The sequence below is a fragment of the Magnolia sinica genome, chromosome 8 (genome assembly GCF_029962835.1).
Source record: "Magnolia sinica isolate HGM2019 chromosome 8, MsV1, whole genome shotgun sequence".
NCBI lineage: Eukaryota > Viridiplantae > Streptophyta > Magnoliopsida > Magnoliales > Magnoliaceae > Magnolia > Magnolia sinica.
This window is the reverse complement of record NC_080580.1, coordinates 13,711,590-13,736,794: the sequence shown is the minus strand read 5'-3', so window position 1 is coordinate 13,736,794 and position 25,205 is coordinate 13,711,590. Positions and strand designations below refer to the sequence as shown.

Below are 25,205 nucleotides of genomic sequence, written 5' to 3'. Positions count from 1 at the left end.
TGAAAACCCAAAAACTCTCAAACCATTTATAAAACTCTATCAGAACATTAATCTTTCAACTCTTTGAGCTCCCTTGCATCTAGTTTCCCAAATCAGAAGCATCAAAACTCCTTGATCTCTCTTGGATAGAAATCTACCATTGGAGGCGGTTTTCTTCTCCATCGGAAGTTGAATCCACTACACCGCCTAACATCATGTTTATAACCAATTCTCGCACCAGGAATGCTTTATGAGACATGTTGAAACTCATATGTAGGTGTAGGAATCAGATCTGTGGCGATGTAGAATGATCCACAGGGAGGATCGATTTTCATGGGCATAGTTTCGGTGCGTGTAAGTTTAGAATGACGTTATTCAGCAACACCTCGCTAACCTTGGTTAATCCTCTACCATGCTAAGTGATCCATAACGTTATAGTGTTGATATTTGCTGAGAATACCCAAACCAAGTTTGAGTTTGAGTCAACAAACGAAGTTAGCCAGTGTTGCATGGTGCATAGAGAAGCCATGTTGGAGGATCAAATCTTTTTGGGTTATCTGATATTTCACAAGTAGGTGATCTTCCTTATTGAAAATTTTAGATTAATATGTCATTTGATTTGATTAGTTATTATATATTAAATTTATTTAATCATTGTCATTAGTTGGATATTATTTCATTTGATTTATTGGTTGTATATTGTAGAGATAATTTATTTAAGTTATTAATTGACTTCATTTTATTTATCGTGGTGTGTTTAAATTACAATTATTTCATTTATTATTATATGATGATGAATGTATTTCAATTTATGGGTGCTCTGCCCCAAAAGGATCACTATATTATTTATTTATGGGTGCTCTGCCCAGGGTCATTCCCGAAAGGATCGATACGGTACGGGTGCTCTGACTAGGGTTATACCCGAAAGGATCGGCATGGGTGTTGTGCCCTAGGTAATTCCCTAAAAGGATCAACACACACGGGTGCTTTGCCCTAGGTATTTACCCTAAAAGTTTATTCACCAGGTGCTCTGCAGAGGGTCATTCCCTAAAATGATCAACACCGGTGCTCTGCCGAGGGTTATTCTCTAAAAGGATCAACACATACGGGTGCTCTGCCCTGGATCGAACCATAAAGGATTTTAGATGATTGTATCATTTTATTTTGTTATTATGAAAAACAATTTGTTATTGTTGTCATGTAAAATGCCGATTCAATACTCGCAATTAATCTTATTTATTTTATTGAGTTGTATTAGTGCTAAAGTAAAATTTTTAATTTTGGGAATGATTTAACCCTACGAGCAGTCACGCTTACACTTGTATAGACTATTTTGAAGGGTTTGTATATGAAGAACAGGTTGAACAAGATTGAAGACTTTTATTTTTGTTTATTTAGAAGTTAATTAAAATTAAATATATGTTGTTATTATTTATTTTTGAATGTCAATGTAATTAAAGATTAAAGAATTAATTAGTGGACAATATTTAATGACAATGATTAGTATCCTTTTAGTTGCTCTGATTGTCTTGAAAATACATGAAATAATGTGGATTGTGATATATATTTTATTTAAATACAACTCATAGTCCTCAAATTCAAATTCGGGCCTGTCAAACTTGGGTTCCGATTTTCGAGTCGTGACACTTCATTTTTTGAATAATACCTTAAAGTGATATGAAAAAACCGATGAAGGGCATAGATATATGATAAATACATCAAGGTATGCCCCATTGTAGCCCTTAAGGAAGTTCTCAATACGTGCCAAAAGACCAAGCGAGTCTGTGACACTGACTGCCCACACGCCCCCACATGCATGGAAATGGATATAACAATGTCCACATCCGACGTGGACGTGTAATCCACCTGATAACCGGACCAACCTCTTTTATCCGGGGATTACTGAGAAGCCCGCCTGATGATCTGTCAAAATCCATGCCATGTACCAGGCGTAAGATATGAGAACGTGCCATGTCCACAATCATGCGAACATCACACGTGCCTGAAATACGTGCCATTATTTATTTATTTCTAATAGTCCATTTTCCAAATAAATGCACGGACCAGACGATACTTGAATTATCCTAATTTACGTGATGTAGATTTATCACTGTCCATTCCACCTAATTATCGGACACGATCTCTTACTCATGTGGCAAATTCGCGTCAATGCCGCGATTCACCTTCTCAATATATACTCGCGCGAATCTCCACATAATTCCCCCCACCTGAACTCTTAAATGGAAAAGGTACAACGATCGACCCCGCCACCAGACAGTTTGCTAAACGGTACCAGCAGTGAAAATGACTCCTATCTTCTTACACGTGGGAACTGACACGTGTGAAGAGATCCAGTTCGTTCATCGGGCCGCATAATCTGTGTATGGTGTCCTGATAATCAGGACGGTCCATCCGGTCATCAAATCCACTACACTTGTAGATCAAGTTGCTCAATCATAATCAATGATATATCTTCCTTAAACGCGTGGCCCACCTAATGGCTAGATCAGCCTGATATCTAGACCACAAACCTACGCTGCGGGCCCACCTTTAATGATGGGACACCCACCCAATTACTTTCCGCAACAGAAACACGGACGGGATCAACGTTTTCAGTGCTCCTACGGACTACCAACTCCAATTCATCTCGCGGCAAAGAGATGGCCCGCGTTAGGTAGATATGAAGCGGATTGCGTGCTGTGAGACACACCACCGACCTCGGTGGTGTGATGACATGGCAAAGTTCTGTGAGCCCATGATGATTATGTGTTGTATCCATACCGTCCATCAAAGTTTATAGACTATTTTTAATGCATGAAACCAAAAATGAGGCAGATCCAAATCTCCAGTGGAGCACACCAAAGAAGTGGGGATTGAACCTTTAAAATTGAAAAATTCTTGGGGACCACAGCAGTTTTGAATCAATCTGATATTTTTGTTTAACTTCATGCAGGTCTGTTTAACATAAAGAACAGATTAGATGGAAAATAAATATCATGGTAGGCCTGGGAAGGCTTCAATGGTGGGCTTCATCGTCCCATGCTTTCTGTGGTGTGGTCCATTTGAGTATTAGATGTACTTAATTTTTGGTCTCACCGATTAAAATGATCTAAAAAAATGGATGGACGGTGTGGATACAATACATAAATCATAGTGGGGCCCCGGAACTTTGCTGCATCAGCACACCAATCAATCTGCTTGGGGTAGACAGGCGCATCGCGAAATAGATGACACTCAATCCGGTCCATTCATCTAAAATCAGACTGCTTCCTTCATCAGATAGCGAACATTTGAACGGGGGTAGATTAGGTGCGGCACCGGCCTCACCCAAACTGTCCGGTCCTTACCGTGGGGTCCACCATGATTTATGTATTCTGTATCCAGGCTGTCCATTTTTCTCATAGAAATGTTGCCTTCCTGTTTATTGAATCTCGCTACATAGTGGGTTAGGAAGCTATCAAAGAGACTCACGAATGATGAAGAGGCCAGATCTTTCACACGGATCCGCATTCGGCACGTGCGCAGCGAAGCCTCATCATCCATCTCATGCGAGCGATTACACTCATTATTCCTCTGTCATCTTCACCAAAAGCAGCAAAAACCAACGTTCGCCATTTCCCACTGCAACCCAAAATTCAAATCCCATCTGCACACACTCTCTTTCTCCCTCCCTCCCTCCCTCCAAACCCTAACTCTCTCTCTCCAAATCCTAACCCTAATCACATTTCCGTAAAAGATGAGAAAACCGCACAACCTCCCACCAGAGCGAAAATGGCTTCTGCCTGTGCTCTTAGCCTCCTCTCTTTCCATCTCTGTCCTCCTCTTCTCAACCCTCCGTTACGGGAAACCATCCCGGCCGTCCGTTCTCTCAGATCCCTCTGCCTATTCCACCATCCGATCGCCAAAGCCGCCCCGGCTGGCCTACCTGATCTCCGGCACGAAAGGCGACGGGCCGCGCCTGAAGCGAGTGCTGCAGGCCGTGTATCACCCATGGAATTACTATCTCCTGCATCTGGATCTCGAGGCCCCGAACACGGAGCGGATGGAGCTGGCGAAGTACGTGAAGTCGGAGCCGGTCTTCGTGGCGTTCGATAACGTGAGGGTTGTGGGGAATGCGAATCTGGTCACGTACAAGGGTCCCACGATGATCGCTTGCACACTCCATGCTGTGGCAGTCTTGCTCAGGCAGGCCAAGGAGTGGGACTGGTTCATCAATCTCAGCGCGTCTGATTATCCTCTCATGTCTCAAGACGGTCAGTTCTTTTATTTATTGATTCTAAATTCTCAAATTCAGTATTCAATGCTAGGAATTTTTGTTTGATGACGTTCAGTTTTCGTATATAATTAAATGGGAATTTGATCTGTGGGCATGGAACACTAATATGTTATTTGAACCGTCCATCTTGTAGAGCTCACCTTGAATTGACCATTGTGGAAAGAATCAGTGATTGGACAATCTTAACCATCTGATTGTTTGGGTATGAATGGAAGGTAGTAAATAATATTTGCAAAGCATGATTTGCCAATAGGATGGGCAGGATTGACCCAGTGCATGTGATTTTCAACACTGGCCCATCTATGGTGGGCCCCAGTGAATGAACGGTCTTGATCACCAGATTTTTCTAACAGATGTCCCACTTTTGTACACCGAACATGATATGAATACTTGCATTGCGAGTAGGTCAGTACTATTGTTGTTTCATTAGGGGCCGTTTGGATGGTCGTAAATGGGGCAAGTAGTAAATGATTTACTAGCAAATCATTTCCGACTTGTGTTTGGATGCTCTAATTTGCAAGCCCCCTTCTCATTTACCAGCCAAAAGGTGAGTTTTCATTTACTAGTAAAGGAGGAGATGGCAACAGCTCTATTTTTATTTATTTATTTATTTATTATTATTATTATTATTTTGAATGAAAGCTTATAAAGCAGATTTCATTTACCATTTACAGGCTATGCAAACACGGTAATAAATCATTTACAACTTAAAGCCAAACAGACAGGCTGTAAATCATTTACGGCCGTTAAGTGATTTACTAGTAAATCATTTAAAACGTAAACCATTTACCACCATCCAAATGACCCCTTAACTTTGGCCTGCCAAAATTCATACGAAAATGCCATGTCTCAAATTGCTAGGACAGCAACTATAATTTATTAAATAATTGTAGTCCCCAAACCAGAAAGCCACAAAGAGTCCTAGATCATTACAAGAATCTGATCTATTACTGAACTACACAATAGAACAAGTGCGGAACTAGTAAATACATTTTTGTATAAAGAATAAGAATCTATGAAATAAGACTGTTCATAGTTTCACATTTACTAGACATTTCCCTTAGTTTTATACTGCGTTTGAATCTAACCTTCTAAAATGCTTTGGGAGCTCATTCTTTCCATCCTTCCATCATAACTGTTCCAAAACCTTTGATACCTTTCCATCTAAAATAACTATTATGAAACCTTGCGTACCTATCCTTCTAAAATTCCAAAACCTTTCATACCTCCCTTATTCTTTCCATCCTTCCTTCCATACCCTCCTGCGAGGCCATCCCTTTGCAAGCTTGTCCTTTCTATGATATTGGCCCTTTCGCTATTATTCCCCACCCCTCTGACACCCTTTTGCTTTTTTCCTGCTCTAATGCCTACCTTCAAAACCAGGAAATTGATGGCGCAAGCTCTTATCAAAATGCTATGGACATTTCTCTTCTCCAGATGTCTATTAACCAGGCCTCGCCTTTGATCCTCCCTCGAGGAAACTTGGAAGACTTGGTTGAAGGTAAAAGGTAGATTTTGGGAAGCTATGGGTCATGTCGGTCGTCTTCTTGGAATTGTCTTTGGGGATAGGGATGAGGATTATATCGATTTGTTTCAACTGGTCAGGGAAAGAGGGATATGCATGGTATTGGTTGGTAATTTGAGAAGAATCCAGTCTATCGCTAAGGGGGTGTTTGGCGCATAGTATTAGATGGGATTAGGTGGGATAGAATTGCATGTGGTCTCGTCCAATTCCATCTAGCATTTGGAGAGGATGGGAAAGATTGGGATTAGATGGGATGGAATTGCATTTGGTCTCATGCAGGAATTCCATGGATTTTGAAATCCACTATACATGGGGGCCCCACATTGATGCATGCCTTTATCCATATCGTCCATCCATATGCACCATTTACACGTGACATTTTGGTTATATATGTGTACAAGTGAACGACATCCGTTGTGAATTTGGTGCATTGATTACAATTCCATGGCCCACCAAACATGATTTTGCTTAATCTAGTGTTTTTCGTGGAAATTTTTATCCCAAACATGGGATTGGATGGCTACAATACCATGGTATTTCTAGACATGCAATCATTGTGCAATAATGATGTTAATCCCATCTAATACAATTCAATACCATTCAATTCAACGGACCAAACATGCCCCAAGGGATCTAAGGAGCTGGTCAATTCCCAAATTGACCAAGGTAGTAGTGTCGAAGCCATTCCTAGGCAAGTTAGGAAAGGTCGTTGGGTAATAATAGTTTCTAAATGAAGATGCTCTCTTGTAACATTAGGGGTTTGTGGTGTTCTCATAAGCATTCTTAGGCCAAAGATGTTTGTAGAAGATTGAAGGCTTGTATCATTGTCCTTCAAGAAACCAAATTCTCGGCTATCGATTGTGTCTTGTTCGAGTCAGTTTTGGCCTCAGGTCGCAAAAGGGCGGGTTGGGTGTCCTTAGATGCAGTGGGTTCTGTCGAAGGCATCCTCCACTTTTAGGACCCAAATCTTTGGTCTAAAGAGTACTCTTGGGTGGGGCAGTTCTTAGTCTCTATTGTCTTCAAGGATGTGACCTCGGGTTTCAGATGGTCCTTTTTGGGAGTCTATGGGCCAAAGTTGTTGACCCTCCACCAGTCCCTTTGGGATGAGCTATCTATTGTGGCCTATGGGGGGCAAATGGAATCTCCCTTGGTGTGTCGCTGGAGATTTTAATGTTAGTTTGTTTTTCCCACGAGAAATTTTGGCGAGGTCTCATTACTAGTGGTATGTAAGCTTTCTTTGATTGGGTTCTTAAGCACAACCTAGTTGATCTTCCTTTGAGCAGAGTGGAATAGACTTGGTCAAATGTGCAATCAAAGTCGACAATGTCAAGATTGGATAGATTTTTGGTCCCTTTAGATTGGGTTCGTAATTATCCTCTTATTTGTTAGAAAGGTCTCCCTTAGCCAACCTCTCGCCATTGTCTAGTTCTGTTGGAGAAAGATGAGATAGAATGGGGCCCTAAGCCTTTCCGCTTGAGTTATCTAGTCTTAAGTGGAAGGTTTTCAAGCACTAATTCCAGAATGGTGGGCCTCTTTTGATGTTGTAGGTGGGGCGGGATTTAAGCTCATTCAGAAGCTTTAGTTGTTGAAATCGAAGCTAAAAACTTGGCACAAAGAAGTATTCGGAATGCGAGAGCAAGAAACAGAGTGCTTCTAAGGGACATCCATGCTTTGGATCACAAGGAGGGGCCACTCTTAGAATCAAACAAATCTTATAAGATAAGTTATCTTCTGACAATAAATCTGGATTGAAGGAAGATGTGATAAAGTGGCATCAAGGCTCTAGGGAAATCTGATTGAAAGGAGACAAAGGTATTATATTTTTTCATACTGTAGCTAGTGCTAAAGCCAGAGTCAACTGTATGTCCTCTAACACAATTGGTTGTGTTAAGTTGGTGGACAAAATTTTTATTTCAGAGTCGTGGTTAATTATTAAGCCAATTTGCTTTCGTGTGAGGAGAGGAATCGACTGACTTTGGACGACCTTCATTTTGATCGAATCACTACGGAGGAGGTAGGGGCTTTGGAACTGCCTCCTTGGGAGGAGGAGGTCAAAGAGGCAATGATGTGTTTAGCTAGGGACAAGGCCCCAGGTGTAGACGGGTATCTTGTAGCATTCTTTCAAAATTACTGGGATTTGTTGAAGTCAAAGTTAATGGCTTTTGTGTTGGAATTCTTCAAATTGGGTTGGTTCGCTTCTGAGATGGGTTGTTCTTTTGTGGCACTTATTCCTAAATTGGAAGGTGCAATCAACCTCAAAGACTTTAGGTTGACAAGTCTCATGGGTAGTTCTTATAAAATTTTGGCTAAGTTGCTGAGTTAGAGGTTGTGTTTGGTTCTCCCGAAGATCCTTTCACCTTGTCAGAGTGCTTTCGTTTTAGGTCGTTAGATTTTCGACAATGCTTTAATTGCTAATGAATGTTTGGATTCTTGTCATTGAGCGGAGGAGAAAGGTGTTCTTTGCAAGCTGGATCTAGAAAAAGGCCTACAATCATGTCGATTGTCTTTCCTAAACTATAAGTTGAATAGGGTTGGTTGTGGTAAAAAATGGAGAAGTTGGATAAAGTTTTGTCTCTTCGATGAGATTTTCAATATTAATCATTGGTGCCCCTTTTGGCTTCTTCAATGCCTCGAGGGGTTTGTGGCAATGGGACTCGTTATCTCCTTTTCTTTTCGTCATAGTCTTTGAGGCCTTGGGTCGTATGTTGGGGAGGGGTCAATTCGTGGGTCTCTTCCAAGGATTTGTTGTCCCAACTTTCCTCAGAGAGACGGTCATCTACAAATTGCAAACGATACTCTCATCTTCTGTGAAGATAACAGACAGATGGTGGATAACCTTAGGAAAATCATAAGGTGTTTTGAGGTGGCCCCGAGCCTAAGAGTCAATCTGGTTAAAAGCGAGCCATTAGGAGTCAAATTTTTTGAGTCTGAGACCTCTCTCTTGGTTTGCATATTCGGGTGCAAGGGAAGGTCTCGTCCTTCCACATATCTTGGCTTGCCCTTATGGTAAAATGGAAAGCATCTTTGGGATAAGGTCTTGGAGTGAATGGAAAGAAAACTCTCCCCTTGGTATAACAGACTTCTGTTCTTAAGGGGTAGACTGACCTTGATTAAGTCCTCACTCTCCAACCTCCTTGTGTATTATGTCCCTTGTTCATTGTCCAAAATTTGTCCTTGGTAGGATTGATAGATTGAGGCGTGATTTTTTATGGCAGGGTGGGGTGTTAGGGAAATTTCATTTGTTAAATTGGAGGGATGTTTGTAAGCCGAAATAAAAAAGGGGTGTGGGTATTAAGAGGCTTGAGGATGGGAATACAACTCTGTTGGTTAAATGGGTTTGGAGGTTTGGTGTGGAGGAAGATAGTTTATGGAAATCCTTAATAGTCGCTAAATATGGTTCCTCTCGAATGAGATGGTGGATGAGGGAATCGTCCGTTTATTGCACCTCCCCTATTTGGAAAGCAGTGGCTAGGATTGCTACAAGAGTTTTCGAGTGAGTGTGCTTTTCTCCCAGGGAAGGTTCAAGGGTCAGGTTTTGGGATGGCATTTGGTTTGGGGATTTCCCTAGGCTTGCAGCTTGTAGTTGGGATCCGGAAGTTTTGGTAGTCAATTGTCTATCCTTCTGGGGAAGGTGGTGTTTGTGTTCCCCCCATGTCGTAGAAAACTTATGGATGAGGAATTTGAGGAGCTGGTTAAGCTTCTCTCCCGGTTACATGGAATTCGAGGGCTAAATCTTGCAGAGAAGGATTCTTGGGATGAAGGCTGGATAAAAGAGGAATTTTCTCAGTGAGATCTTTCTTCTCCCTGATTTCAAGCCCTTCCTCTCAGTCCCCTTGGCACTTCACAACAGTGGTTTGGTCTAGTGGAGCTCCACTCAGCGTGGCAGCCTTCGCCTAGTTGGTTGGAAGGAACAAAATTCTAACACTAGGCAACCCAAGCAAGAGAGGCATGATCTCCCCAACATTTGCGTCCTCTGTTTTAAGGATATAGAATTTGTGAATCATCTTCTTATTCATCGTGACTTCGCGTGGGAGTTTTGGTTGAGCATTTTGGATCTTTTTGAAGCTCAGTTGGTGATGCCCGCATCTTTGGACATTTTGTATCAAGCATGGTTTTTGGCGAGCTCAGAGAAGTCTTCTTCCTCCCATTGGAAGGTTGCCCTCCTTGCGAGCATTTGGTCCCTTCGGCTTGAAAGGAATGATCAATGCTTCATGAATAGGAAGAGTTTGAAGCAAAGAGTTATTCGAAGGGTTAAAAATTGTATTGAGTGGTCCTTCTAGGGTTGTTTCTCTTCGTATCATTATTTTTTCTTTTCCTTATCATTATAAAATCAATATCTTTCAAAAAAAGAAAAAGAAAAAAGAAGCTTTGTGAGCTCATGGCTCCTAGAAAGGGTTATAATGACTCTTCACATAGATATATGGTTTATGTGGTGATGTCACTATCACTTATGTGTCAATCACCTTTGAATGTTCTACGTTGTTGTTGTTGTTGTAGCCAATCATGTGACACAATGATACATTTCTTCAGTTGGTTTGAGGAATCTTAGGGCTTGTTTAGATGCTTGTAAGTTGGGTTAGTGGGAAGTGACTTATAGGGAAGTCATCAGGTGGTGTTTGGGGGAGGGAATTCGATTGTATTTTGCTGGCAAAACATCCAGGAAACTGCAGGCATTGTTTTAAATAGCAGTAGCGTGTTGCGTAGTGATGAGGACATCACTTCATGTAGACTCGTGCGTACGTATCAGAGGAGGAGGCGGGTCACACCAATTTCCCTGTGGCTAGGCGAGTATCTGTGATCGTGCTGAAGACCCTATGTGCATGTGCGAGCATCTAGAAGACCCGACACTGGAAAGATGCACATGGGCTGCTTTATGAAGTGATCCAGACCGTTGGATTGGAGGGACGCGGTGATCGGGCCATTGGATCGCATGGATCACATGATTGGGCCATTGATCGTTGATCGTCCACATCAGTTTTAGACTTTATCATCTTCTAGGATTTAGTTTTTGATTATTTTATATTTGGACACATTATAGGTGTTTTGGTTGATTTTATTTAGACTAAGGTTATTTTCGTTAAGATTCACTAGACGGGGATTATTGTAATTTTTGAAACTTCTTGGATTTATAAAAAGAGGGGGGCGTGTAACCTCTTTCCCATTGGATTTGGTGATAAAAAAAGAGAAAAGCTCTTGTTTTCTTCTTCCATCTTCGTGCGATTTCAAGATACTTCCATGCACTTTGGAAGGGAGATTGGTGCGAGGCTAATCTTTATCAACTGAGGTGCAAGGTCTCCATCTATCCCCACACCATCTTCACTTTTCTCCACCATCCAGGTATTTTCTTCAAGTTCTTTATTTTCTCATCCTAGATATTTGTCTTCTCCTAAACCCAACTTTCCCATACCCATCCACAATCTAAACCCTAGTCGACTTAAACCCATCCGCCCCACGCCACACGTGTGAATCCCACCTTCTCCCTTTTTGGTTTCCCATCATCATTATATCAAAATTCATTTCTTCCATCCCCGAAACCCTAACCCTAAACCTAAAATTCCTAATTTTTCTACTTTCCCAAATTACCCAATCCCTAATTTTCACCCTAGGTTGTATTAGGTTCTCTATTTTGAAATAGACTATACCCTATGCTAATTGGATGTCCTTACATCCATTAGATCATAGTTTCTTCTTATTTAATGATCTTGTGTTACGATGTTGGTAGCTTAGGCTAGGATTATGCATGATGTTCTTTTGATTTTCATGATATTTGTGATGATTATAGCGATGTTTGTGGTTTTTTTTTTTTTGATAAATATCTTAATTCGGCTACGTGATCTCACATGTTATTTGGTTCATGCATCGGTCTTGCATCACGTTGCTTTCAACCATTTGTAGTGTGTAACGTAAGTTTTTATATTTTTATAATTTAAATATATGAAAAATATGATAAAGGAAAAGTTTGGAGAGACATCCACCCTTGATTTTTACAAGGTCTACCATGATGTTTATATGAAATCCACTCCAACCATTAGATGCTACGACACAATTTAAGCACGAGGCCCAAAAATTAGGCCCAAATGTGATTGGGCCACACCAAGGGAAGGAGTTTGGAGGGTGAGCGTTGCCCTGTACACTGTTTCAAATCCTGTGGTCCACCTAAACCACAGATAGGGCTGATTTTTTTGGGCCTTGGGCCTAACACAAGGTGCCACACTTGGTGGTTGGGGTGGATTTCACATAAACATCATGATGGGGCCCACTTGAGCCACAACACCATGCTCTTAACTTTCCCAATGTGTATGATACTCACATGGATAACACTGATGTGTATGCACAATGAAATTGTACACTGTCATATATTAACTTAAATTAGACCAATTAAATTGTGGCTAAGTTATGGTCCCAAAATCAGATTGTTCGAGCGATTGAGACCTTTGATTCATGGACACACTTGTTTGTTAAAACAGGACCATTGGATTTTTTTCATTCTTAACTTTCGAATAAATGTCCACCAATCTCATCTGGATGAGGAAATAAATCTAATTTTTGGATTATGAGATGTAATTTAGACAATTTCAATTACTTGTATGCCATATATGTGCAGTTTTTAAAAATGATTAATTGATTGTGTCTTCATACCTGTCTTCTATGATTAATAAATGATATGAATTAATTTTGAATATAATTTCATTTCTTCTGTCAGACATCGCATAGCTTAGGACCCTATATAAAGGAAACTTATTATTTGCACTTGTTTTTTGTGATTTTTTTATTCCTAAGTGTGTAATGGTGTCTCTTTTAAAATGATTAGAGGAACTTTGAGCTTTTCAAACGATTAGACAAAAGGTTCAACCAACTATACACATTCAATGAACAAAAAATATCCAATTAGCAGCTAGTATCATATAACTGGTGCAACATTTGGTATACGGGGCATCCATGGTTGGACCTTATAGACAAACATTCCAGATCTTGTGTACATGTCACTTGTGGGTGCTCTGTAGCTAGATGTGGCATTTAGCATTGGTTCTATTCCCTTCAATTAATTTGTAAAAAACCCATACATCGAGTGCTTAAATTTCATATTTTTATCATATCTCATGCCATAGGTAACTAGCTACAGTGAACACTGTGCAATGTATAATTCACATTCCTAAAAAGTGACCCCTTTACTTTAGTGTTAGTTGCATTGCTGATGCCACAATCATACATTCAACTCTCCATACATTAAAGTCCACAGCCTTAACCATTAGTCAATGGATGGATCATGACCCTAAAATCATCTTAACCATTAGTCAATGGATGGATCATGCCCCCAAAATCATCTTAACCATTAGTTAGTGGATGGATCATCTAGCTTAACCCACACTACATGCATGCATTTTTTTAATGGAACCATAGTCAACATTTAGCCCATGTATAGTTGGTTTAAGTTCCTCATTCACCAAAATTCTTCCATACTACTATTGTCAAGTTAATATGTTGGATTAAGATTTCAACATGGATTTTAACATGATGGATGCAGTAACTATGGTCGGTGCATTAATGAATGCTTAGCTCGAGGAAAACAATATGATAGAAGAACCAAAGTAGCATCGACGAAACTCGACAGACGCTCAAGCTGCAAATTTGATTATTAATGGATCGGGGCCGACGTGCTATAATTACATTTGTATGCATAAAGAGGCTTTCTTTCGCCTTCTCGATATGGTACAAGAAAAGAGTAACGAGCGAGGCACATTTGGTGTACCTTTAGAGGAAAAGTTAGTGATTTTTCTTCATACAATTAGCCATCACACCAAGAATTGTGTTATGCAACATCATTTCAACTATTCCAGGGAAATAATTCGTCATGACTGTAATATGAAACTTAATGCAACTGTTGGGCTACATCGTGATTTTTTGAAACCACTTGGAAATGGGTTGCCTCTCGAAATAATTGATAGTAAGAGGTTTTGTTAAACATTAAGGTTAGTGGGTAGGTATTTTTCATTTTATTGTTTCATTTCTAAAAAAATTAAATTATGAAAAAACAAGTCATAGTTTTCTACCTTGGGGTTATGTTGGAGTCATAAGCGGCTTACATATTTTAGCAATGGTCGGTTTAAAGGAGTAAACTAAGTGGCGTAATCGAAATGGATTTATTTTTCAAAATATACTAGCAATTTGTTCCTTTAATTTAAAATTTTAATACGTATTAGCGAGTGTGAGGGATCAACGTTGGATTCACGAATACTAGCAGATGCTCTCAACCAAAAGAACAAATTGATTGTCCCAAGAGCTACTAATTTAAGTCAACCTATGGATACATATTATTAGTTAATATGTAGATTAAAATTAAGTGACTTTCAAGTTATGTTCTTTGTAAGCAAATACTACTTAGTTGATGATGATTTTCCAAGCATGCCTGGTTTCTTAACACCATTTTGTAGAGTTCAATATTACTTAAAATGAGTTTAGGCAAGGTTGTGAGCCTAAGATGAACGATGAATTATTTAATCATTGCCATTTAGTGTTGTGGAATGTTGTAGAACGCACCTTTGGAGTATTGAAGGCTCAATTTCCTATATTGAAGATGACTTTGGCTATCTTATAGATACGCAAGTCAATATTAACATTTGCATGTTGTATTTTACATAATCATATTATCAATGAGAGACATGATCAATAACTTGATTTGGAGAATAACAACGATAACAGTGATGAGGAAAATGGAGGTAAAGTGCTTGAAGATGAAGGTGATAGGGAGGAAGTCGAGATTAGCGATAAAGAGAATGAAGATGACTTATGTAATGAATCCGTGAGATATATAAGGAAGAAATAGAAATATAGGGAATTTCAAGTAGGGCTTGTGTCAGCAATATGAGCGAACTATAATTCAGAACAGAACGCCGATTGATATTTTTTTGAAAATGCTTTTTAAGTGTGAATGCTGATGCACTGATTGTCACTTAGTATATGAATGTACTATTTTATTGTTACATTTTATGTAATATTTCTAGATCTATTTGCACTTACTTTCAATATATCTTATCTAGTTTAGAAATGTGTAATGTTTTAAGATTTGTTGCTACGTGCAAAGGTAAGAAACGACGGCCGAAAGGCATAAATTAATTGGATTTCGTGCATGGATGAACGTATGGCAAACACACTAGTTGAAAAAGCATTATTGAGAAAAAATCCGACGATGCTTTTAGAAAAGCTAGTATAGGTGAAGTTACGAAAATAGTGGAAGAGACATGTTTTGTGCAGATGACTGCCGATAATTGCAGGAACTGGTTAAGAACCCTAAAGAAAATTTGTAACTTGATAAAGTTTGCAATGAGCAAAAGTGGCTTCAGCTGGAATGAAGAAAGAAAATGTGTGATTGCCGACACAGACGTTTGGGTTGAATTTATTAAGGTGAATTAATGATCAATATATTATAAAATACTTGTTAAAAGTATCATTTTTCTTAACTCATTTTGTTTTATAGGCAAAACCTTATCCCCTTGTAATTATAAACAAGTCATTCCCACTTGTCAAGGAGTTTGGGATGATGTGGAGACGATTCTGTTATGGGAACTCTAGCTGATCTTGAGGAAGAAACGACCCTGTCATCTTATCCCACAGATGAATCCCATTGTCCCTATACTCTTCCGGATCATATGCACCATTTGTACCATTCGATGATGAATATTTCAACGGGACACAATCCCCAGTCCCAACCTTAATATGACAAAGGAAATGGTTGACAGAATGTGAGAACATCAGTTTAAAGGCTACTAAAGAATGTTTCTCAAGCATAAGCTGTTATAGAAAAAATTGACAGCCTTCGCAAAACAATGGACAAATATGTCTCCTTCAAAACTACAATGGTGGAGATTGTGGGAGGAGTTGGAGAATAGTGTAATCATTTATGGGGATATGTTGTGTAAGGCTTACACATTCCTTATGGAACGACTACATCTTACTGCTACATTCCTTAGTAATCTAAGCCCCAACCAAAGAAATGTATGGTTGGAGAGAATGATTTCCAAATAAATGTTCCTAATAAGGGCCAGTTTGGATTCATGGAAAGCATATGAAAGGAAATAGTGTTTCTTGGGAAACCTTATTTGTAGGAAATTGTGGGAAAGCATACATTGTTTTCTAAAGATTTTCGTAGTAATTTATAATAGATTTTCAAATTTATTGTTTGAGAAACATAATTTCTTCTTGGAAAACATTCTAGGTGGTCACTGGCATGTGAAAGATTAGCACATGTGGTACATGTGGGATGCTTGAAGATGGATAGGGGCACATATGGCATGCATGGCATATGTGGGCACTTAAAGCTAAATTGTGGCACCCTTGGTACATGTGAAGTGCTTGAAGTTGTATTGGCACGTGGCACAAAACACATATTTGCACATTTGACACACGGTCAATTGAAGTTAGATGGTAGCACTACTGCACATTGGCACCATTGGCACATGTGGAATGATTGATGATGGATGATGACACGTGGAGTGCTTTGCACCTGTGGGGTGCAAGAGAAGATGAATGGTGGTATATGTGGCACATTAACGCATCTAGGGTGCAAGAGAAGATGGATGGTGTCACATGTGGTATGCTTTTCACGTGGGATGTAAGAGAATACGGATGGTGATACATGTTGGGTGCAAGAGAAGATGGATGGTGTCACATGTGAGATGCTTTACACGTGGGGCGTAAGAGAATACGGATGGTGATACATGTTGGGTGCAAGAGAAGATGGACGGTGACATATTTGGCACATTAGCACATGACATAGTAGCACATGTAGGGCATAATTGAAGATGGATAATGGCTCATTTGGCATATTGGCACATGTAGCATATGTGAGGCGATTGAAGATGGATGGTGGCACATTTGGACTTAACATTGAGAAACTCATTTTCCTTCCATCATGGGAAAATGCCTTTCCTAGGGGTGGAGGTGGGAAAATAAATTTGTTTATTTATAACAAAGAAAGTAGGAAATAATATTTCCCACAAATTCCCACAAAAAGGGCTTAACAAACAACGGAAAGTGAGTTTCATGGGAAATAATGTTTCCATTCCTTTCATTTCCATGAATCCAAACAGGCCGAAGTGTACTTTGTATAGTTAAAGAGGACGTTATTGATGCACTTTGTTTATTGAATTTACTGCTAATATTTTTAGTTTTCTTCCAATGCTTATATTAAGTTATTCTTCCATATTACATTTATTTTGAATATGTGGGCTCACTTTTATGGCCCTCTTGATGATTAGTTTAGTTTAAGAATTGGCTCAAATGTTCATCGAAATGAGCTTTAACAAAATGACATATTTGGTGCTAATTTTTTTTATGTGATTATAATATTTTGGAACGATCTCTAATCCAAGCTCTGGTTGGTGTGAATATACAACTTCTTATCTGTAACTGATTCATAGGTTATCCAAACAAAAAAAACCAACTTACCTGTAAGCGACATACAACTTACATCCAAACAAAACATCATATAAGGGCTTGTTTGAATGCCCGTAAGTTCTTTAAGTTGTGAGTTACATGTAAGTCACTTATAAGTAATCATGTTTGGATGTAAGCCATAAATTACTTACAGGTAAGTTAGTTTTTGTGTTTTGGTAACGTGTAAGTTAGTTACAGATAAAAAGCTGTATATTTACACCAAGTAGAGTTTAGAGTAGATAATCGTTACAAAATATTATAATCATATAATAAATTTTGGTACTAAATATGCAATTTTGTTAAGCCCATCTAGATGAATATTTAAGCTAATTCTTAGGCAAAATCAATTATCAAGTGGGCCCACAGATTCAAAATACCCATAATGTGGAGCAATAACTCAATTTAAGCATTCGAAAGAAACCAAAAACTTTATTAGTAAATCTAATAAACAAAGTATATTAATAATATCATTTTTAAATATACAAAGTACATTAGTTAAAATTTTTAGTTGGGAACCATCCTCTCCAACCATTCATTTCTTTGGCTAGGGCTTACATGATCAAGGAACATAGTAGCAAAATGTAGTTGTTTCGTAGGGATGTGTAGGCCCTATGCATCATGTTGGAATCAATAGTTGTTATATTCTCCAACTTGTCTCACAATCTCCCCACTGTTTTAGTTTTGAAAGACATTTGTCAATTGTTTCGCGAAGGCTGTTAAATTTTTCTATAACAGTCGATGCAAGATAGACATTCTTCAGTGGCCTTGGAGTTGAAGTTTCCACATTCCGTTGATCATTTCCTTCATCATATCGTGGTTGAGGTAGCGTTTCGTAGAAATATGTATCATCGAAGGGTGCAAATGATCCAAAGGGGTATGTGGACAACGGGATGTCATTTCCTTCGTCATATCGTGGTTGAGGTAGTGTTTCGTAGAAATACGTATCATCGAATGATGCAAATGATCTGAAAGGGCATGTGGACAATGAGATGTCATCCAAGTGATGAGATGATGGGGTCTTTAAACGACTTTGAGTTTTGCCTATAAAATAAAAGGAGTTCAGAAAAATGACACTTTTCATAAGTATTTTATTACGTATTAATCATTAATATACCTTAATGAATTCATCGCAAATGCCTGGCTCAACAGTCATACATTTTCTTTCATCATCCCAACCGAATCCACTTTTGCTCAATGCAAGCTCTGTTAAGTTTTAGTTTTTAAGGTTTGTTACTGATCCATGCACTTTTCAACATCCACTTGCTTAGAAAATGTTTCCACCATTTTCGTTACTTTATTCATATTGGATTCTTTAAAAGCATTATCGTATTTCTCTTCCGATGAGGCTTCTTCAACTAGTATGTTTGCCATACATTCGTCCATGTATGAAGTCCAGTTAATTTGTGCTTTTTGACAACTGTTGCTTGCCTTTGCATGTTATGACATACTGATGCAGGACAATTAAACACTTGCTCTAAAAGCTCGAATTGATAGAGCATGGTGAATTAATCCCTTCATCTCATAGCCCAGTCCCTGAATTGATGGGTTAGGTCTTCGGCCGAACCTTCCTCGTGGGCCCCAAATCCATGGGTTCTACCTCACATGAGCCACCTACCTCACATGGGCCCCAAATCCATGGGTTTCGTGGGTCGTCCACCCCAAGTGTGCCCTTGCATCTCACCCACCCCGCTCGAGCCCGGTGTGAAAACATCACTGCATTAATCACCTCCAGTGAGGAGTCTCAAACACGAGACCTCCTACTCTGATACCAATTTGATGTAGGACCATTAACCACTTGCTGTAAAAGCTTGAATTGATAGAGCATGGCAAATTAATCCATTTATCTCTTAGCCTAGGCTCCAAATCCATGGGTTAGGTCTTCGGCCGAACCCTCCTCATGGGCTCTAAATCCATGGGTTCCGTGGGCCGCCCACCCCGAGTGTGCCCCTGCATCCCACATGCCACCCCACTCGAGCCCGGTGTGAAAATGTCCCCGCATTACATACCTTAAAACATTGCTCTTTTGTAAGCTCAATAAGATGTATTGGAAGTTATTATTAATAGATATAAAATATTATATAAAATGTAATAGTAAAATACTGCATTCATATGTTGAGCAACAATTAGTTTATCAACATTTACTTCTTAAAAACTATATATATATATATATATATATATATATATATATATATATATATATATATATATATTATAAAAACAATCAATCAACGTTCGATTCTGAATTGTAGTATTCCCACATAACTGTGACAAGTCCTAGTAGAAATTTTCTCAATCTCTATTTCTTCGTCTTAGCAATTGCGGATTCATTTCGTAAGCTGCCTTCATTCTCCTCCTCACTACTCTTGACTTCCCCCTCGTTATCTTCATCTTTGCGCACCTCACATCAATCATCCTTGTCATCGTTATTGTTGTTATTCTTGGAATCAAGCTCTTGATCACGTCTCTCATTGATAATGTGATTATTTAGGATATAACATTCACTGAATATATTGATGTGCATATTTAAAGGCTAACCTAGGGCTGCCTTCAATATGGGAAATCATGCCTTCAACACTCCAAACGCGCGTTCTATGACATTCTGCAACAAAGAAGGTGAAGATTAAACAATTCCTCATTCATCTTAAGTTGACAACCTTGCCTAAATTCCTTTAGATGATACCATATTCCACAAAATGGTGTTAAGAAACCGGGTGTGTTCGGAAAACCAACATCAACTAAATAGTATTTTTTTACACATGCACTCCTACCCCCACACACACCCATGCACTCACACCACAATGGGTACTCGAATCCATGACCTCATATTAAAACTCTTGTAAGTCTATTACTAAGGCATGAATAAGGAACCGTTAACTAAGTAGTATTTGTATATAAAGAACATAGTTTGAAAGTTACTTAAATTTAACTAATAATACGTATATACATGTTGCCTTGAATTAATATCTCTCGAAATAATCAATTCATACTTTTGGTTGAGCGCATTTGCTAATATTTGTGAATTTGACGCTAATCCTTCCCACCTCGCTAGTACATATTAGAATTTTAAATTAAAAGAGCAGCTTACTAGCACATTTTGGAAAATAAATCCCTTTCGATTGTGCCACTTGGTTTGCTCTTTCGAGTTGACCATCATCGGAATATATGAGTAGTCTATGATTCCAAAGGAGAATTAAATTTTTTGATAATTTAATTATTTAGGAATGGAACTATAAAATGAAAAATATCTATTCGCCAATCTTAAAATATATGAAAAATCGCATACTATTTATTATTTTGGGAGGCACTCCATTTCTGGGTAGTTTCAAAAAATCGTGATGTAGCTCGACAATTGCATTATGTATCTTATTGAAGTGACGACTAATTGTTTTCTAAAATAACTATAACAATATTGCATGACACGATTCTTGATATTATGGCTAATTGTATGAAGGAAAATTACACCAAATGTTCTTCAAAGGTTATTCTTTTCTTGTATCATGTCGCAAAGGTGAAAGAAAGCCACATGCATACGAATGTATTTGTAGCATGTTGGCCCCGGTCTATTAATAACTGTATTTATACCTTGTGTGCTTATCTAGTTTCATCAATGTTGCTGGGGTTACTTTTAGTATTTTGTTTTCTGCAAGTCAAGCAATCATTAATGCATAGGCCATAGTTACTGCAAAATTAATATTAAAAACCATTTTGAAATCTAAATTTGACATGTTAATCTGATAATAGAAGGATGGTAAAATTTTGGGGAATGAGGAACTTAAATCAACTACACATGGCCTAGGAAAGTTGCAGAATCTACAAACCACACTTGATTTTTTTAAAAACTAGGAAATTGTTAAGTTAGGAAATATAAAAACCAAATAAAACAACACAATGTCTTGAGCAAAAAAGGGAGAAGGCAATCCCCAATCTAGGACTGCTCTGTTAGCATACACACTTGTCCTCTCTCAATTTTCAACATCTCCCACTCAACCCCATAGTGGGGAACACAACTAGCCTCATCCACTCCAGTAATATTGACTGACCTTGTATACATAGAGTAAGAATCAGGGATGTGGGACCAGTCGGGGTTCTAATGTCTATATACATAGGTGTCTGTATGCTAAGCGACCACTTCATTAGCAAACAACCTCTCGCACTCTCCAAGGTCTGCCCTAGACCTGCATGACCATACCAGATGGAGACAATCCCTGATCTATGATCGCTTTGCCAGCATACATATTTATCCTCGATATTTATCCTCTTATCGAGTTCAAATCAGAAATCATTTGCAAACGGTCTCTGAATTTTTTTGAAAATAAATTATTTATTTACATACATAATTTTAAAATAAGTTTTCAAGTCATTTTTTCAAAACTTAACAATGCCGCAACGGATATGTCTCAAAGTGTGTAATTGTGGTCCTAGGTGTAAACTGTGAAGCCAAAAGGTTTTCTGTATTTGAGACAACCCAATGAGGTTGAATATATAGAGATTACAACCATCTATACAAGGAAAACAATAAACTTAGAATCCTTTACCTATGGAAATAAAGTATACAAGGTGTACTAGTTATATAAGGTCTGTGAGCTGTCTAACACCCCCCCTCAAACTAATGCTGGTCATCGAGAAGTAATAGTTTGCCAACTAGAAAAGAGTGACGTGCAGAAGTGAGGGACTTGGTGAGAATGTCGGCAATTTGATCATGGGATGCAACATGTGGAAGAGAAATGAGTCTAGACTGAAATTTCTCGAGGATAAAGTGACAGTCAATTCAATATGCTTCGTCCGTTCATGAAAAACTGGGTTAGAGGCAATTTGAATGGCACTGAGATTATCGAGATGGAGTGGAGTAGGATTCTGTAGAGGAATGCCCAAGTCTGAAAGAAGTCCATGTAACCAGACAAGCTTACTACACGTAGCGGACATCGCCCAATACTCGGTTTTTGTGCTCGATTTGGAAACAGTGGCCCGCTTCTTACACTTCCAAGAGATGAGAGAAGTGCCGAGAAAGACACAATAGCCAGTGGTAGATCTTCCTGTGAGAGCGCAATCGGCCCAATCAGCATCCGAATAAGCACGAAGGTCTAGAGTCGCCGTGGAGGAGAAGAACAGGGATCTATCTAGAGTTCCACGAAGGTACCGAAGGATGCGCAACACCGCAGTCATATGAAAAGTCCGAGGAGCAGAAACAAACTGACTGACAACTTGGACAGCATAGGCAATATCAGGGCGAGTCATAGTTAAGTAAACTAGACTCCCAACCAAACAGCGGTATAAGTCGGGCTGTGCAAGTAGATAACAATCGTCACGGCCATAGTGAACGTTAAGTTCTAAGGGAGTCTGAACTGTCTTCTGATCCGTCAATGATGCTAATGCGAGAAGATCCTTGGTATATTTACGCTGGCTGACTAGGATCCCACGGTTGGAATGTGAAAATTCAAGTCCAAGAAAGTATGTTAGATGGCCGAGGTCTTTCATCTTGAAGGATGATTGCAGAACTTCCTTTAAAGCCGAAATGCCAGTAGTATCGCTACCAGTCAGGAGGAGGTCGTCAACATAGACTAGAACAATGACAATTCCGTGAGCAGTGGTGCGCAAAAATAAGGATGGGTCATGACCACTTTGAGTAAAGCCAGCACCCGTAACAACATCGTGAAAGCGTTGGAACCATGCCCGAGGTGCTTGTTTGAGGCCGTACAAGGCTTTCTTTAGGCGATATACCTTATTGTCAAGGATTAAAGAGCTAGGAGGAGGTTTCAAATATACGGTTTCTTGGAGGTCTCCATGAAGAAATGCATTTTTCACATCCATCTGAGGGAGTGGCCATGAGCGAAAAGAAGATATAGCTAGAAGAGTACGAACAGTTTTCATCTTGGCCATGGGAGCGAAAGTCTCATCATCATTAATTCCGTATTCCTGTTTATATTCCTGAGCGACAAGTCGAGCCTTGTATCGATCAAATGATTCATCAGACTTGGGCTTGACAGAGTAAATCCATTTGCTACCAATTAGCTGTTGGTCGGTAGGTCGAGTGACAATGTCCCACGTATGATTATCATCCAATGTCGCAAGTTCTTTTGCCATAGCTTTCTTTCAACAATCATTAGTGGCTGCCTGAGAGTATGAAGTAGGAATAGAAACAGTATCCAGAGTAGCATTCGTGGCAGATATAGAGCATATCAAGCGATCAGACGCTCTATGTTCACGAGCAGAACGACGTATCGAGGTAGGTTCGGGATCTGCAACAGGTACAATAGGTTCGGTTTGAGTAATAGGTGGTGGATCTGTACGTGGTCGACATGAGTAAACCTGCAACGGACGAGGGAGAGTACTTGAGGCAAATGGAATTTGTGGAAAGGCGGTTAGACCAGGAGAGTTTGGAGTGTGCGGAGGAGGAAGAGATAAATGAAAGACAACGTGTTCAAGAAAAACAACATGTCGTGAAACCCGAACACGACGAGAAACCGGATCATAACATCGAAAACCCTTCTGAGTTTCCCCAAATTTCAAGTACATACATTTGACCGATTTTGGAGATAGTTTGTTACGTTCACGTGAAGCCAGGTGAACATAACAGATATAACCAAAAACACGAAATGTGGAATATGCAGGAGGTAAGCCGATGAGAACAAAGTAAGGAGATTTACTGTTGAGAACTTTAGTTAGCATCCGGTTAATCAAGTAGACGGAATGTAACATTGCTTTCGCCTAGAAAGAACGAGGAACACTCATAGCTGTCAGCAGGGTATTGGCAGTTTCAACAATATGACGATTTTTTCGTTCAGCCACCCCGTTCTGTTGTGGAGTATCAGAATAGGTGGTCTGATGAATAATCCCATGCCCTTGAAGAAATGTACGAAAATCGGTTGAGAGATATTCCCCCCCTGAGTCAGAGCGGAGAGTTTGAACTGGAACCCGAAATTGAGTCTCCACCATAGAGTGAAATAACTTATCCGTATGCACAAGTTCAAACATAGAGGATGATTTTGTAGTACTTAGAGAAAAGGGAATACCGTTTTTGAAAGACAACAAGAACAAGAATAATCCAAATCATTTTTATTAAGAGAAATATTCCCTAACATGCCAGATGAAATTAATTGAAGTAACCGATTGAAATGTGGATGACCCAGGCGAAAGTGCCACAGTTTTCACAATTTATTTGCTGAACAAATATCTGATGAAGATGGAGAAAAGAAACGAGCCAGAGTGATAGATGGATTAAAATCCAACACGTACAGACGACCATGCTGCCTACCCCTCCCAAGTACCTTCTCCGTTTCCGGATCCTGCACAAAACAACAGTTGGGAAGAAATATGACAAAGCAGTTATTGGATGTGAGTTGACCAACTGAAATTAAATTGGAGAGGTTAGGGACATGAAACACATCACGAAGGGTGAACTGGCGATGAGCAGAAGGAGATAGTCAATGATCCAACGGACTGAATAGGTAGTCTAGTGCCATTCACAGTAGAAATAGCCTGATTGCCGGTATAGGGACGAATGTCACGAAGATGGGATACAGCACCGATCATATGATTAGAAGCACCCGAATCGAAGAACCATGTAGAAGATGGGGATATACTTGACATACCGGTCGCAGAAAGGGCCTGAACGATTTGCTGGAGCATCGCAGGAGTCAACGGAGATGAAAGACCTTCAGCAGAAACAGTAGATGTAGAATCACTAACAGATGGCTCGGAAGAAATAGTGGCAGCAGTAGCAGAAAGGGCACGACCACGGCCACGACTACGACCACCACGTCCACGGCCGAAAGAAGATGCATAGGCATGTGTATGGCAGTCCTGAATACCATGACCAGTCCGTCGACAATAAGCACACCATTCTTTGCATTGAGCGACAACATGACCCACCTTGTTGCAGCTGCGACAAGTCAAAGTAGTGGAACCATGTGTTGATGTAGTGGTGGACACAGCAACCACCATATCAGATGATCCCGAAGTTGAGGAAGGAAGAGAGAACTTTCAGTCGCTGTT

General features: G+C 39.5%; 1 protein-coding gene across 1 annotated transcript in view; it reads left to right on the top strand.

Moving 5' to 3' along the window:
* Positions 1-3,622: 3,622 nt before the first annotated feature.
* The window catches only part of LOC131252932 (beta-glucuronosyltransferase GlcAT14C-like), a 33,144-nt gene continuing 11,561 nt past the window's right edge, over positions 3,623-25,205 (top strand). The window contains exon 1 of the mRNA XM_058253726.1: positions 3,623-4,232. Within this exon, the coding sequence (XP_058109709.1) occupies positions 3,716-4,232 (517 nt within the window). The 5' untranslated portion in view covers positions 3,623-3,715. The remainder of the gene's footprint in view (positions 4,233-25,205) is intronic.